Source organism: Rhincodon typus, unplaced genomic scaffold, assembly GCF_021869965.1.
Source record: "Rhincodon typus isolate 14 unplaced genomic scaffold, sRhiTyp1.1 hic_rhity00003424, whole genome shotgun sequence".
Classification (NCBI taxonomy): Eukaryota; Metazoa; Chordata; class Chondrichthyes; order Orectolobiformes; family Rhincodontidae; genus Rhincodon; species Rhincodon typus.
The window spans coordinates 1-17,538 of record NW_025969062.1 but is presented as its reverse complement, the minus strand read 5'-3'; the positions used below and the strand labels follow the sequence as shown (position 1 = coordinate 17,538).

Genomic DNA, 17,538 nt, shown 5'->3' with positions numbered 1-17,538 from the left:
TCAGAATCCCCTTCCCCTCCCCCATTTCTGAAGAAGGGTATAGACCCAAAACGTCAGCTTTCCTGCTCCTCTGATGCTGCTTGGCCTGCTGCGTTCATCCAGCTCTACATCTTGTTGTCTCAGATTCTCCAGCATTGGAGGCAGTTAGAAAGAGATTCACTAGGATAGAGGGTTGACACCTCAAAAGCAGCTATGTAAGTTAAGCCTTTATTCATTAAAGTTAAGAAGAATAAGGGCTGGTCTTACTGAAACATACAAAATTCTGACAGTGCTTAAGAGGGTAAATGTTGAGAAGATACTTCCATTAACAGAGGAATCTCAAACTAGGGGAGAGTGTTACAGGACAAGGGGGCACGTATGGAAAACTAAAATGTGAAGGGATTTCTCCGCAAAGGTAGAAAATGTTTGGAATTCTCTACCCCAGAAAGTGGAGGCCAGATCAATGAATGATGGGGTAGATTAGAGAGGCTGGGTAGCCTACTCCTGGTTCTCTCTCTTCTATTCATGTATTCAGGTGATGCAATTTTATATTAACTATTTCCAGATATCATAACTGACTGAGATACGTTACCTACATATTTAGTGGAAAAAGTGCACGCAATATACTTATATGGAATATATCTAATTGAAAAATATCCCCGTAAAAAGTAATCGAATACCTTGAAAATGGAACTCTTCAAGTCTGTTTTAAAATATAAATTAAAAGCAAGCGTTTTATTCTGTACGTAAATACAAATACCTAAATTATGAGGAAAAAGTAACATTTCCTTCGAACAGATACTAAATTATACGGGACAGTAACAATGGTTCACTTCTTAACATTACAGACTTCCAAACTCATGACCTATAAAACACCCGGTCAAGAGCCTAATAATGCAAGAATGAGATGAATATAATATTCCCGTTATCAAGCTTTAATAAAAGTTATAAAAATACGGATTTCCAGTATTAGTTTTAAATACGAGTCAAAGACACGAGCGATTACTCTCGGAAGAGCAAAAGTATTCATTAAAACATGATTGAATGGGTTTAAGTGATCAATGAGCATATTTTATTTAAAAAAACCGAGCTGGTACCCGCCTGGATCAGAGTGTGAAACCTTTTCTGAACCGGAAAAAGCGGGCAAAGTGAGTAGGTTTGAGCAGGACCTGGGCCGCCGGCGGGACACGGTTAGCCGAGTGCCCCGCTCTCACTCACCTATCCAGCGGCTGCGCCGAAACCGCCGTCAGATCCGCACCGCCCGACATTTTCCAGCAATCCGACCCACCCCCCCTTCAACTGCCTTCGCTCGTTTGTTTCAGGAGGTTCATGTAAAGGCTTGAGCTAGGCCTCGCTCTGCGGCCTAAACCAGACGGCGATCGAACGAAGAGAGAGACCCGCTGTGGGCGAGCAAACCTGGAAGCTGGACCGAGGGGATCGCGGCGGCAGGATGAGTGCTCTGTAGCCGTAGGGGCGAACACCCATTAAACTTCTGGTTTTGGGTCTTCCGTGTGTGAAGATACGCCGATCTTTATGGGATGCTTTTTGTTGTGTGTATTGAGGGTGGGGGTGGAGTAGCTTGAAGAGAAAACGTGTATTTGTTTCAAAACACAATTGACCACTTCCGAGCTGCGGCCTCCATTTACTGTGAGGTAATAATAACGTTGAACCCAACCGGAAGTGCGCTCACCGCCGCGCACACTGCGGACACCGGCGGGCCCCGCGGAGCCCGCTGGGAGATGTAGTTCCATTCCCACGGTCAAGACCGGCGGCGGCAGCGCAGGCGCACCACAGCCGGGAACTGCATTGTCCGCCATGCACCGCTGCGCAGCGTTCACCTGTGCACGCGCACGAATGGAATCCCACAGGCTGCTTTGGCTGGGTCTGTGGCTGCTGGGGTAAAGCGTTTGGAAGTTTGCATTGCGCACCAGGAAAGGGACTGGCACTTTCATTCCCCACCCCCTTCCCTCCCCGCAAACTATTTCAGAGGTTCACACCAAGGTAATAACTGTTTTCGGTAATCCGGAGACGATTGGGAACCTATCAGAAGAAGGCTGTGAGATCCAAGATTAAATACTGCAGAGTGAAACCTCCTTGAATTCTAAGTAAATAGAACCGAATGTTAGCTAGAGAGCAAGATATTAACATTTGGTTCGTTTCCCACTATGCGAACAGAACAAAGCAATCATGTTATTAGCGTACTATTAAAAATATGTTTCTTGTGACCTTGACCATTGCAAGGGCCCAAATTGACCTCTTCATTATAAATCAATGGCGAATAACAGCTTGTCAAACGGGTAAATAAAGGAGGATGCTATCATCGATTCATGTATTTAACATTTTTTATGTTTCATTTATTTAGATTGGTTGGTTGGCTGAAGTTAATATTTTACTTGTAAAGTTGACGGTTTTGTTTTTCCTATTTTAGCTGGAATGTTGGACAATGTATTTAGATAAGTGCATTGTTTGAAAGTGTGTTTTGAAATGTACGCCCTTCAGAGAAACCATTTCTTTGCTTTTCGGGTACGGTGCTCGACATAAATATATGCGAATAATATTCTTTATTGGTGAGCGGTTGCTTATCTTGTTTGTTTTTATTTGATTCTCAATGTTGCCATATAAAACGAACCTGACAGCACATGACAGGAATGTTGATACGAGCTGACAATGACCTTGAGGGTCTGGATTTGGTGATAAAATTAATTGCGTTGTTAAAAATGCACGTGCAAAGTTAACCTGCGTACATTTCACTTTGGTCTGCTTGCCTGTCAGATTAAAGACGCGAGTCGAATTCGTTACGTGTGGATCGTAATGATTTACAGTATTGTAGATGCCACTTTTGTGACTGTCTTTTCTAAATTTGTCTGCAAAAAATGGAATTATGTGTTGTCCAATCGTCATTTGGCCATTTGCAATAACATGCAAAGCAAGGAGCCATTTTATGAAATAAGCCATTAGTTGTGTGGATGAATGGCGTAAACATACTGCATGGTAAAACAGCAATATACAGGAGCTTTCGGGATATTTTTAAGATGTCATTGCGTTAGGCAATCGAAACATTGTTCGGGTCAACAAAATTGCAGACGCGAAAAAAAGACAAGGTCACAAGTTACGTGTCAAATATGGTTCTGCCTCGATAAGGGTGTTTCGACGCTCCTCTTGTATTAAAATCGTGTTTTCGAAGCATCGCCTAATTATATTTTAACATGAAGATAATTTCATGCAAATCAGGTTCTTGTTTACTTAAATTAAGCAGGTTGCTGATTGTTCATGCCTCCCTCCTCCCCTCCACTGGGTTCGAGACTCAATAAAATGCAGTATGGTGCCAGATCTGTAACCCCAGATATTTGTTTTATTTAAATCGACAATGCTGTATTGGCAAAAAATACACCTCCTGCAGGTCGCGTGATTGTAAATGTAATATTGGATCTTGGAAATAACGTTTTTAAAATTTAAAATGTATTTTAACCTTCTGAAGGACGCTGCACTATTTATTGACGTATGCAAATTAGCACAGAGCTTTGAAAGCTCTTGAACAGGAACAAGAATCAGTTTCACATTGCGGGTGAGAGCTGAAGTTCCGGTGTAAAGAAAGACGTGGCGAAATTAGTGAATATCTGTGCCCGCATCCCAAATCTCTCATTCTGAGGGGGAACCAGAACACGAAAGGGTGAAGCTGCTACTCATTTTTTTTTTCTAAAAAAAAAGAGAAGCATTTAATATTGCCTGGTTCACTCCCCCACCCCCATCGCTCTGCTTAAATGGGCGATTACACATTTGCTTTACAGTCACCTAGCAATGATACAGGATTTTCGCCAGCGGTGAAGTACCAGAGCACAGCTAATAACGCGCCTTTGTTTTTTCCTGTTTTAGCTCCGCAAACCATGCAGGATGATTTACTGATGGACAAAAGCAACCCCCAGCAGCTTTCACCAAGGTCAGAGCAAAGCACCGAAGCCGCAGAAACCCCCAAGTCAGAAGACAGCTCCGTGAGTATAAACGCCCCGGTTTCTGCCCAGAATAAAGAGAAGGCGCAGATGGAATCGCCAATTTTGCCCGGCTTGAGCTTTCAACCCCAGGAGCCAGGTACCTCCCTGTCTCCTTCGTTCAGTACGTGGTCGACGGGCAGCACCAACACGGCGGATGATAGCTTTTTCCAGGGTATCCCGGCCGTCAACGGGACGATGCTGTTCCAAAATTTCACTCACGTCAACCCGGTTTTCGGTGGTACTTTCTCGCCCCAGATCGGCCTGGCACAGCAGACGCAGCACCACCAAGCCCAGCAACAGCAGCAACAACAACAACAACAGCGGAGGTCGCCCGTCAGCCCGCAGGCTCCTTTCGCCCAGCGTAGCGCCTACAACCACCAGCCCATCATGACCAGCAAGCCGTCCTCGGCTTGGAACAACCATCAGAACACCACCTGGAGCACGGCCCCCAACCCCTGGAGCGGGCTGCAAGCCAGGGACCCCCGGCGAGCTGTTGGGGTGCCTTCCCCCCTCAACCCTATCTCTCCACTCAAGAAACCCTTCTCCAGCAATGTCATCGCCCCTCCGAAATTCCCTCGAACTGCACCCACACTAACCCCCAAGTCGTGGATGGATGACAATGCCTTTCGGACAGACAACAGCAACGGCATGTTGCAATTTCAGGTACAGTATACCGACCTTGAAAATTTCATTTCGACCAAATGTACAAAAGACGCAGTAGGACATGACCTTCACAGTCACATTGCATGTGCCATCTTTAATGGGACATGACATTGCAGAGAAAACATCACATCTGTTATTTTCAGCTAGGCAGTGACACTGTTCAGCCTAAGTACATCCTCAGTAGGTGAGAATACTAGATTGTGTCCTTCTTACTCTGCAACAGACCAACCCCTCTCCCCTTCCCAGAAAGGACTAGTAACAGTGGCCCCTGCTGATCTCAATGCCAGTTTAATTTTGACAGCGTCTTCATTGAAACAAAAAATTATACAAGTACAATATTAAAATTAGGCTTTTTCATGTCCTTTCTTTGTTGGCAGTATTCAACTGCCTTTGTATTCTTTTAAAAAAAAAAATAAACAGCCGGCAGACCGTCTATATTTTAGAACAATTAACTATCGACAAGACTGTCAAGCTTCATAGCCAGTGAAGAGTAGAATTATTGAAGAATTTGTGAAAGAGTTTTTGCCTAAATTGTTAAATTTAGCACTATTGGGATAACTTGCCCTTCATCTTTTAAGGCCGCTTTGTTTGGGCAATTGTTTTGACGTCAAACACAGAGGTGGAGCAACATACTGTCATCATTACTATTTCAACTGCTTGAAAGCAGAAATGTACAGTCATTTCTGTGGTACGCCAGTCATGTATTGACTGTAAATATTTGCAGGATAGAATGAGAACATATTCAGCATACACCAAGGTTTTAAAACCTCTGAAGATGATGGCTTGGTTTTATTTTGCCTATTTTGTATTGAAACTGCACATTATTATGCTGTTCTCCCTATGTATATATCAATTTTCAGCTTCCTATTTTAACTTCTTGAAAGTCCCAGTTAAAATGGGTCAAAATCCTTTGGTGATTCTCCATCAAAGTAATTATTTATAACCAACCTTTAATGGTAAATTGGTGAGGGATTGACAACCTTCACCATTGTGCGGACCCTGAACAACGAAGTCAGATTCTGCATTGCATGCATTTGTTAATGGATATTGCAGCAATTCAAGTGGCCCCAGGGACAAGATGTTATATGGATGTACCTAAATAATCATCCTAAATAAAATCAACAATTACTACTTGGATTACCTTTCTCTTGTTAGTAAGATGTAATCTATTGTCAAAGCACAATCTTCATTTCTGCATGCAGACATTTGTTCCGTCACTTAGGATTTTACTGGTTTGACTGTAAATGTTCACTTTTATAATTACATTTGACATGATTATTATGCTCAAAAATCAGTTTGCAAATTCTAGAAATGAAAGGTTTAATAATGTTCTATTTTGTGATAGAAGCCATGAAATAATACCGATAACAGTTCATGTGGTTTTGTGGTGATGGGTTTTATATTGTATGAGACCTAGAAAATGTAACTCGATCAGTGTGTCACCTTTGCTATATTCAATGTTAGGATAACGTGAAATGCAAGTCATGGTTGCATTTTTCGCTGAGAATCACACATCAGTAAGTAGTATGTGTTCTCGTACGAAGCCAGTTCTCAGTGATGTGAAATGGTGGTTGAGGAAATGGAGACCATGTATCATTGTTACAATTGAGTGGAAGTTTACCGCTTGCTGTTCAATTTTTGGAACTAAATGCTATGCAGGGTAATGCATTCTCCAATTAAAAGTCTATGTATTCTGATACATACGTGTTCAAACACATTCATCGTGTGTAAAATTAAGATTGTCAGACAGCCTTTAGGTACATGTTCAATTATTTAAGTATATTTGCATATCTAAACAAGTTAGTTGTATTATTTTGTAATGCAATGAATGTAGAATTAACCTAAATGGGCTTCTTTAATCTGTTACAAAATATTATTCTACTGAATAGGCTAATTCAGGGATTTAGTGCCAAAATGTTCCTCTTATAATTAGACCTGAGTGGAAAATTTTAATGAGGCATGTTTTGTATAATATCCTGAACCTGCTGGCCACGTAATTTCTGGTAGGCTTGGTATTTTATTGGCCTAATCCCAGACTTGTTTTACAAATGCAGCCATTGCATATCCTTGATACATCTGATAAGCTGAAGAAAAACTCCCCTTTCTTACCAATCAGAAAAAGGATGTAGATAGTTAATAATGTAATATGAAGTAGTGATGTTTGTGGACCACCAAAAAAATCCAAGTTTTTCCACATTCCAAAGGAGAAACTGAGAAGTTATGAATGTCATTTGGGTAAAAGATTGGGATGGCAAGGATTTACATTTTGTGTGTGAATGCCAAATGGGATTGCCCTGCCAGTTGAATATAAAGGTTTTTAATATACATGGTGATGGTGGAGCCGGCCACCAGATTTGAAAATTTGCTCCGCAAAGCCACCTACTGACCATGTCCTGTAACAACAGGTGGCAGCATCGTTGAATGTGAATTGTTGACATAGTAATTTACAATAGGAGAAAAAGAAGATAGAATGGTAATTATAGGAAGCAAAATTTGGCAGTAGAAAACACGTACCCCACAAGTAAGTTCAGGAATGTAACCTTCTGTTTTTGTCATCCAGGCAAATTATATGAATGCATGATCTGCTCGTTCCCTTTTGTTCATAGTTATCCTGAAGATTTGTTAAATGAAGAATGTTAAGTAGTATTATTGGGTGCATTAAGAGGATTGAACTGTGTCCTGGGATCTGTAAGCAATGGGGAAGAGATTGTGTAGTACTGGGTATGGGTCTCGGATAGCTATATTTTGATGTCAGTTCCAGAGTAGGTTGATCCATGGTTAAATATCCATATTTGGGATAACTGGCAGTAGAAGAAAGTGGATAGTGGTATCTAGCATGACTGAAGGAGCAGTGGAGACTCCTGCAATTGATCTCGACCACAATGTTCCCATGTTCGGTTGTTTTTTGTTTCAGAATCAGTCTTTCTGCCTTTAGCTGTACCCCACTAATGCAAGCTTATCTTCCTATGAGGTGTACTAACATGTTTTCTGATGAGTACATTGTACGTCTGTATGTTACTTAATTTAATATTTAAAATACAATAAAACAGCATGTAATTAAAAATAAACTGAACTTTTCCTGGGAAAAGACAAGATAATTTCAGTCATCTCCTACGCAGGAGTCTACACAGGAACTATGCTCCTCAATACAATTTTATGGCTTTGCTTTCAATCATGAAATCCTGCCCTGAACACACGTCTTACTCCTCCCAATTCTTTATTTTCCATTCCTACTCATGTTTTCCATTGCTCAGCCCCTTCCTATCACTGCTCGCAGTAAGATGAACCCCTCGTAATCCCAGTTGATTGTAGGCTTTTTCCTTCAAGGTAGTAGATGTTTTGGGTGCAGGAGCTGCTCTTGAAGCTTTGGCTTTCACTGCAGCCCATTTTGTAGAGGTTGCATGTTGCAGTCGTGCTGTGCTGGAGATGGAGGAGAACATTTTAAGCTGGTAGATGGGGTTCTAATCAAGAAGGTTGCTTTGCCTTCGATTATGTTGAATTTCTTGGATTGTTGAAGCTGAGCTCGTTAGGGCAATTCCTGCTGTACTTTATAGATCATGGAATAGTTCTGAGGTTGGAAGGTGAGTTATTTGCCACAGGATTCCCAGCCTCTGACTTATGTTAGACTGATGGTACTTGTATGGATGATCCAGTTATGGTCCCAATCAATGGTGACAACCCATTCCGAAAGTTTTGATGATAAGGGATTTGGGAAGGCTCAGACAGTTGAATGTCAAGGGGAAATGTTCAGACTTTGTTACTGGTGATGGTCGATGCCTGGTACTTGTGTCACAAGTTATCTTTCACAAGGTCAGGCTTGTATGTTGCCTCAGTCTTAAGCAGGCAAGTAGGATCTGCCTCCTTAGAGTGGAGAGCTCACTGACAAAGCAGCTGAAGATGGCTAGGCCTAGGTCACTGCTACTGGACTTTGTGAAGACAATGTCCAAAGGTTGAGATGATTGTCTTCCTTTGCTGCAATGGGGTCTCGGCCTAGGTGGTTCTCGTGGAACTGAAACTGACCAACCTTGAGTAGTCATTGATGCGGGTGCCATTTGGCACGCTTGACAACTCATTCCATTACTTTAATCGACAGTCAACTGAACCAGTGATTGTCCAGATCAGATTTGGCCTGCATTTTGTGAACAGGAAGTACTGGACAATTTTCTGACTTTTGTGGGGAGATACGTATGGTATGATTGTACTAAAACAATTTAGCTGGACATGTGGAAAGTTGTGGGGAAGAGAATCCTCCCTATAGTTGGGATGTTTTTGGCATCATCACTTTTGCTCAGTTCAGCGAGCTTAACCATTTCCGAATGTACCGCACAGTTTTGAGGAGCATTTGTGGGAGCCTTGGCAGGAAGCCAAGCTGGGTTGTTCGTATGGCTCTCCCGGCTGAAGATATTTGCAAATGCTTGAGATTTGATAATTTGAGATGTGGATATTCATGGCACTGCCACCTCATCTTAGTTGTTTATTTTTCCATCACATTTGCATCTGGGTGAGCAGGGCTGCAGACATTTGGCCAAATCTGTGCATTCCTTTAGCTCCATCTTAACTGCTTCAATTCTGCATTCTTGGCATCCCATGTTGTAGCCTTCTCAGGTTGGCAGCTCATTTTTAGGCATCTCTGCTATTCCTCCTGCATGCTCTTCCACAGGTTTGGTCCCTAGTTTGATGGTACAGTGAGGGACATGCTGGATCTTGTGTTCAAGTTCATTTCTGCTGCTGGTAATTGTTTTTGTGGATGCCAAATTTCACACTGTTAGATCCAGTTTGTTCCAAAATATCTTGCGTTTTGCATGGTAGTGCTGTAAAACACAATGGAGATGTTCTGATTGGGAGGATGGGCCTTTGTCTCCATAACGATTGAGAGGTGGACATTCCTACAAGTACTATTTGGACAGATGCATCCTCAACAGGTAACGTTGAGATGAAGGCAAGGTCAAATAAGTTTATTCCTCATTGTTTCTTACCACATGCCACAATCTCAGTCTGGCAATCATCTCCTTCAGTACTTGACAAGTAAGTCAGTGATGTTATTCAGCAACAATGCAAAATTATTTTAGCCATTGGGTTGCCAATATATTTTTTCAGAAAGCAATTATTTAGCTTTCAGATCTCTGCATCCACATGTTCTATTTTGATTTGACCTATTCATGATCTATTTTCATGGAGTGTTGGGGAAGATAATGAAATTACGATTCGTTTTGTACAGACTCTGGTTTCAATCATTTTGGTTGATATGATTTCAATTTCTGACATACTGACTTATAATATTATGTCTAATTGTAGACTTGAGTAAATTGATCAGAGCCCGTCCCCACCCTAAAATAGTAGTCATGGTAACAATGACAAGCGAGAAGTTATTACTTCGTAAACAGAACCAGTGATTAGAACTTTGGGAGCATTGAAGGGACATTGTGCCTTTTCAGATCATTGGCTTATAAAATGTGTGTTATAATGACAACTGTCGGATGTTTATATCAAGATGACAAATAACCTGGAAGGGTTAGTAAAAATTCTTTCACAGCAAATTGTCTCAACTTTTAGATAGTGACATTTACTTCATAAAAATGGCATAGCATCAGTAATTTTCTGTAACCTGATTCTGCCAGTTTAGGACGCGATTGGCATTTATACTTGAGGTGCTTTATATTTTAGTATTAATTACACATAGATAGTTATCAACTTGTTTGGAAACTACTTCTTAAATTGGCCTTCTAATAAATTTGAAAACATTGTAGGTCCTTTTTTTGTTTTAAAGTTCTGTTGAAAACTGTTGTGTTGCTATGTGTTCCTGTGCGTTATGTACAGGAAAAGTGTTCAGTGATTAAAACCGTGAGCTTGTCCGTTTTTGTTGCTATTTTTAACAGCTTGAGTTTTTATTGAATCTGATATTGAGTGCTTGGGCATCTTGGACATTCATGCTAGACTTGATTTTGGAATTACAGTTGTGGTTGTTGGGGGTCAGTCAACTCTGCTCAGAGACATGACTGCAGGAGTTCCTCAGGGTAATGTTCAAGGCCCAACTATCTTCAATTGCTTTGTCAATAATATTGTCTCCACTATAAGGACAGAAGTGGGAATGTTCACTGAATTATGTTCAGTACTAATTGCATCTCCTTAGATACTAAAGCAGTCCATGTCCAGGTCTTGCTGCATTTGGATGATATCCAGGCTTTGGCTGAAAAGTGGCAAGTAACATACATGCCACACATACGTCAGTTAATGACTATCTCCACCATGAGAGCATCTCGCTATTTCATCTTGACATTCAAAGGCACAGCCACCACTGAATTTCCCAGTTTCAACATCCTGGGGGTTACCATTGACCAGAAACTAATCACATAAAGTGACTACAAGAGAAGGCAAGGAATCCTGCAGTGACTTGCCACTCTGACTTCCCAAAGTCTGCCCATCATCTACAAGGCAAAAGTCAGGAGTTTAGTACATTGTGTTTGTTTGGATAAATGTAGCTCCAGTGACCCTAGAGTTTAACTGTATCCCAGGACAAAACAGTCCACTTAATTGATTGATTGGCACTTAAATATTCACCCCACCACTGACACATAGCAACCAGATTGTGTACCACCGAAATGATGCACTGCAGAAATCCACCAAGACTCCTGAGGCAATACCTTCCAAACCCATGACCATTTCCATGTAGAAGAACAAGGGCAGCAGATACATGGAACACCACCAGCTATAAGTTCCTCTCCAAGTAATTCAACATCCTGATGTAGAAATATATCATTCTTCCTTCAGTGCTGGGCCAAATTACAGAAACTCCCTCCCTAACAGCATTGTTGAAAGCAAACAAACTGCACTCGTTCAAGAAGGCAGCTCACATCTTCTCAAGGGCAACTAGGGATGGGCAATAAATAGCCTAGCCAACAACACCCACATCAAAACTCATGCTACCACTGTTGCACCTATTTGCATTTTCTATCATATGTAGAAAAAGCTTTAGGTTCACAACTTGATGAAAATAATGTGGGGGAAATGACTGGATGTTAAAGAAACATTATAATTTCATAAATTCTTGCCTATAACATGGTTCATGTAATCCAATTTTTTTTGGAATTCTGTCCAAACATTTCACCCTTTTTCTACATCTTATCCATGTCCCCAACTATATATCTTTCAAAATCTGAGGTTTGGGTTTTGCTCTTTGCATGGAGTCTGCTTGCCTCCTTTCTTGATGTTTCCAGCTCTTAATGCATGAAAATCTGTTTGTATGTGTATATTGTAATATTATAAGTGGTTGGTGCAGCTAACTGGCCTGTGTGTTCAAAATAGACTTGGCTACAATATTTTTAAATGGATCGTATCATTTGCTAGAAATAGGAGAGCGGTTTTGAATAAGGTTTTTCTGATGCCCCACGGATCTATCCTTGGCTGCATCTGTCCTATTTATCATCAACATGCTGCCCTTTTGGCGACGTCATTCAAAAAAGGTAACATTAGTTTCCCCATGCGTGCTGATGATACCCAGCACTGCTTCATCATCACCTCTTTCTAGATAGTCAGATTGCTTCACTAGATCAGCAGAAGTTTGCTCCAATTTGGTGTTGGGCTCACCACTATTGTCTTTGTCTTTGGTTCCTGCCACAAACTCAGCTCTCTAATCATTGGCTCCATTCCTCACCTGGCAACTCTGAGGTTGAACGTGCACTCATCTAATTTAGTTTGTGATGCACTGTGGGATGTTTTATTACAATGAAGATGGTATATGTATATAAGCTGCTATGGCTGATGTTGTTATCTTTGTACATTTATAAATGTGTGGATTCCATCTTGAATCCTACGAATATAATTTTTGTTTGAGCTATCACCTCAAAGGTTGAATATATGTTGGTTGTCGAGATTTTAGACGAGAAATATCTTCAATGCTTTTAAAACAAAACTGATTTTCAATGGATTTAAGGGATGGAGCGGATGTTTTGTTAATCTGCCCTGGGAGGCTGAGTTTTACAAGGGAGAGATGATGTCAGCTGATGGCCAGGTTTGCTGTCAATTTATAAAATCTTACAGATGATTTTTAATAAATTTACGTACCTTATTTCCGGTTGAAGGTTTCAAAATGGAAAAGGCTAGATGAGGCAAACAGACAATCAGATTTGCAAATGATTTTGTTTGCTTGCTTGTTATTGTGAGCTACAACCCTTTTCATTTCTGAAATATTGGTTTGCATAACTCGTTTGTTAATTAGCAGTGACAAAATATTTACGTTAAGTATGACATTTTTAAAAAAAATGACACTTCACCTCTTACTGCATTTCATGATGGGTATGGTGGAGCAGGCTGCCTTCATCAGAGAGGGTATGCAATGTGATAGGCTAAACTGCTGATTTGCATTAAATGCATATGCCATTCTGTTCATGGGGGTGGTGGTATTCTGGAAACTTAATATTTTAGGAATTAAATTCCGTAAATCCTTTCACAGAAAATTGTCCAATCAGTAATTTCATGATAAATCAGTGATTTATATTTATGTATTTGATTTTCATTTCTTTAAAGTCTGAGAACAAGTCTGGTGTTAAGTGCCATATTGGAGGTAGGCACCTAGTGTTTAGCAGATCTGTGCATGCAAGCGAACAAGGAATTAAACATACTTGTCGGTGTGAGTAGGGAACAGTAGAAATCCTACACTTGTGTGGCACTAGAGTAACCCTGCCATTTGATGCAAGATTTTAAAAAAAAAAAATTCCTCTGCTGTAGTGGGATCTTGGCATTTGGTAGAAGATGGGCATCTGACTGGTTGCATTGAAGTTTGTAGTACCAACTTGGGATTTGGCAGAAGGTAGGTAGTGATTGCTGAGAACTTGCTGAGGTCTGGCAGCAATTTGGGACAGCCTAGCCCAGTGGTTCAGCTTTGTGAACGTAAGAGGTCTCTCTGAAGGTATAAATTAATCTTTATTTATACTTTTTTCCTAGGATCACTGTGGAAATTCCACCTTTGGCTGCTGTCTCTTTGGAATGGTATATAAACACACCAATTCAATCAAATTGAATTTAAAAAGATCAGAATTATAAGATAGGTGTGCGTGAGTGTGTCACTTTGTTTTGAATAAGTTTTTTGCATTTTAATTTTCAATTAGCAAATGTCTTTCAGCACTCTTGTTGCATTTTTTTTTTGCGAAGTGGCTTTCTCCTTGAATGCCTAATGGTATAGTTGGTTAGAAACAGTTTCCAAGATTTATCTTGCAAACGTATTATGTTGGTTAAAAGCCCCCGTGTGCTTTTTTGAATAAAAAAACATATGATAAACTGGCTTTCAAGCGATTATTTTTATGCAGGTTAATTTCAGTTTTCACACTTACATGGTGTTTTTTTTTTTTTTTTGCAACTGCAATAGTTATTGGGTTTACAACAGCAAATTCCCTGTTCATGGCTTGGCTTGTTGTCTGTCATAAATTTCAAGTAGTTTCCTCAGAAAACGTAATTTCATGGTAAATAGAAAGTTAACTTGACATTAAATGGGATCAGCACGCATGGAAAGTGATAGGGTATATGGATTGCAGCCAGGACAATCAATGCGCCCAGCACTTCAGTCTGCATGCCCATTCCCTGAATATTGTTTCATCGAGGCCTTCATCAGAAACCATGCAGCAGAGCTGATTTGCAGTCTCACTTTTGTTTGAAGTGTTAGATCTAGTTTTAAGTACTTTTCATTGATGCTGTCTTGCTTTAAACTCCTTGTCCTGAGCTGGACAAGAAGCAGTTCTTGGGAGTGCCAGGTTGGCATGAGAGAAGCAGTGTGAGGTGGAGAACAAGAGGTCTGTGGCTATACTGTCTGCAGCGGGCTAAGCATGTACTGGGAGTTTAGAAGGGGCATGAGCAAAAAGGATTCTTTCTTCAATCTTCTCAGCAATGTTGGATCCCAGAGGCTTAGTCACAGCTGGTTTTATCAAGCAGAGAGCTAGATTCCCCACTGGACTAGGGAGATGCATTTGTCTGTGACCCCTCAACTAAAGTTGTGTTCCACCTTGTGTTGCAAGAGAAATGGAAGTAAGTCAATAATTTTGTGACATGTTTGGTAATGTGTCTACAGTAGCTGGAATTAAGTGGAGGCAGCAAAATATGTGTGAAGCTAGGATCATTGGTAAGTGTGTGTTGTGAGTGCAAGAGATTGGTATTCCATCAATGGGGATGTGGTGTATTGAACAGCATGGGAGGATGGCTGGGTCAAAATTCTCGTGTCGCCATCTTTTCTATTGTCAATCACCTTAACTCTGTCTCCTCGTTTCTCACCCTTCCTCCAATGGGAGCTGTTTCTCTCTGTACCTCACTTGTTTAGGACCCTCATCACCTTGAACACTGCTATCAAATTGCCTCTAAATCTTTGTCTTCTCCATGGCAAACAGCCCCAAGCTTCTCCAACCTGTCCATGTAACTGAAGTCTTCATCCCCAGAAATGTCTGGTTTCTGTAGCCTTTCTAATACCTGCAAACAAAATTCTACCATGGAATTTACCTCCTCTACTCCCCCCACCCCCATCTCTATAATAAACAGACAAAAGCACACCAGAAGAGAAATTGTCTCGTTGAATTTGACCAACTCTTAGCCAGAGACAATAAACTTAATTCATTATCAGGTAAAAGAAGTAAATGAATAGCTAAATTTTTTTTGGTTGCTATTTGTTTTTGTACTGCAGTGCCTGAGAGAGGAACAATCTGACAAAAAAATTGCATCTTCTGCATTTTGCTTTTTCTGTTTTAGTTCATTGTACAGAGCTTCAAGTTGTTTCTCATTCAGAAAAACAAATAGTTTTATATAGGAAAAAAATGTTAAGCTGAACACTCTTGAAAACCACTTCATAGTTAGGAAGGTTGCACAAGAAAAGCAGATTAACTAAGCCCCAATCTTTGTCATGAGTCTGGGCCAAATTAACTGCATAATTCAACTATACTCGCAGCACAAAATGAAGGAAAGTCCACCCAAGTTCCCCTTTTGTGATCAGTATGGACATAGGTTTGCTCAAAATCAGCCTAATACTGAATCTAGTCACATGCTGTGTGTGTCTGATCACTTTTTCATTTGGTTCAAACCTACCCTCAGGCTGTTCAGCTGGTGTATTTTTCCAAGAATAAACCCCCACCATCCCATAACTCTTCACTGATGAAACTGGTGCACTATTGCACTCTGAAGCTCAGTTTACTGTGGGGTCCTGAAACTCACTTTCCAGCCTTCTTACTTCAGGACACATCTACCCCTTCATCAATTTGATTTTCATGTTCATTATAGTGTGCAGGCGATAGCAAATAGCTGCACAGTTGTGCACTTATACAGGCGATGTGGAAGGTGACCTGTGATTGGAGGAGCTGGAGCTGCAGCATGGAAGAGAGAGAGAGAATCTGTGATTGGTGGAGCAGCACTTCACTAATTTTGTCTCCTCCACTCACTGCTGTTCCAATCAAAACAGGCTGGTGTGACCTGACTCTCTTTTTTGCCCCATTGAGTTATTGGGGGCTATTTGTGAGGTTTCCAGGGCAAATTAACCCATTTCTCTGCATTTTTTGCGTGGAGTTTTCTGGAGTGGCAGGTAAGAGTTGTCATGTTATAATATATTCATTTATTCTGAGGGCTGTCCACCCCCAAGTCAAACAGTGACATCTCACCTCCACCTCCAGGATGACATCCCTGAATCTGAAGCACTGGTGTTCCTTTTTGTTTCTGTTGGAATACTATTGTTGGCAATGAAGGCCCTTCTATTATTAGTATCTGTTCGAGGATTCGTGTCTTGTGGGTTGCAAAGATTGATTCAGTTGAAGTGCTAAGGAGATAACGAGACTTGTTTTTCTTTATAAAAGATTACAAAGCACTCTGGGACACTTTTTTTTTAAAAAAGCATGTCTCAAGCTAATTGCTTAGATTTGCTGGAAGTGACAGCTGAGTTTACAGCTGTCAGGAGTGTGGTTATTTGATATTATTTCCGAGTTTGGTTGTAGTGTAACCTGTGAAGAGCGAAGACCCCTCAGTTCCACCTGTGCCACCTTTATTGAAACACTATTGAGGATTCCATGTGAGCAAAAATATCAAAACAGCTATTCTCCCTGAAATGCTTCCGGAAGACTTTCTCTATGCTTCAAGTGTGAAGAGATGTTCAGAACTGTGTCTGAAGAGATCCCAGAGGGACAACTGCCTGTATCTAGTAACCATCTACATGTATTAGGATGCCAGACTAAAAGCATCTGGAATATTTCCTGTCTTATCCTTTTATTTTCCAAGAATGAACAACTATCTTGGCCAGTGTTTATTCCAAACATTAATCTCTGCTGAGGAAAATTACCTTGTTTAGTTTTTTCCTTTAATGTATGTCTGTAGGGGTTATTTCAAAAGGTAAATATTTATATGTTTATACATTCAAACTCTGTATTGCTCTGATTTTATAATTTTGTTGAAATAAGTCTGCTCTTATAATAGATCATAATTTTGTTGACTAAAACATGGTTGATGGATCATTTTATTCTAAACCTGCTCTGGATCAAGTATATAATTGGCCATACTGGTAACTGGGTAAAACATTTTAAATATATTGTGACCAATGGAGTAGTATCCTTTCAATCTCTGTCATTATACAATATGCTTGTAAACTGCAGCCATCTCGAATTCAGTTCTGTGTCCCTCTGTTTAAGAGGGACAGCCTATAGAGAACAGCAAGCCCGATTTTTGGTTTGATCATTGGATATTTGTCATAGGGAGAAAGGTAATGGAGGGCAATTTTTATAACTGATGTTGCAATTCTCAATTCCTTTCTTGAATTCTAGAATTGGGTTAAAATTTCACCCCCAACTTGACTATATAACATAGGCTGATAGAATACAGTGATAGTAGGAACTGCAGATGCTGGAGAATCCGAGACAACAAGGTGCAGAGCTGGATGAACACAGCAGGCCAAGCG

The 17,538-nt window shown here is 40.6% G+C and overlaps 1 protein-coding gene across 1 annotated transcript; it reads left to right on the top strand.

Annotated features, from left to right (window-relative positions):
* The first annotated feature begins 1,823 nt into the window (after positions 1-1,823).
* Positions 1,824-13,670, top strand: LOC125481753 (cytoplasmic polyadenylation element-binding protein 3-like). Its single transcript, XM_048593661.1, has 3 exons — positions 1,824-2,276; positions 3,853-4,631; positions 13,572-13,670. Exons 1-3 carry the CDS (start codon positions 2,192-2,194, stop codon positions 13,668-13,670), a joined length of 963 nt encoding a protein of 320 aa, XP_048449618.1. The 5' UTR covers positions 1,824-2,191.
* The last annotated feature ends 3,868 nt before the right edge of the window (positions 13,671-17,538 follow it).

Coding starts and splice junctions, on each gene's coding strand:
- LOC125481753 (XM_048593661.1), top strand. CDS start 2,192: ATGTTTCTTGTGACCTTGACCATTGCAAGGGCCCAAATTGACCTCTTC. Junction 2,277..3,852: donor AATAACAGCTTGTCAAACGG/GTAAATAAAGGA, acceptor TTCCTGTTTTAG/CTCCGCAAACCATGCAGGAT. Junction 4,632..13,571: donor ACGGCATGTTGCAATTTCAG/GTACAGTATACC, acceptor CTTTTTTCCTAG/GATCACTGTGGAAATTCCAC.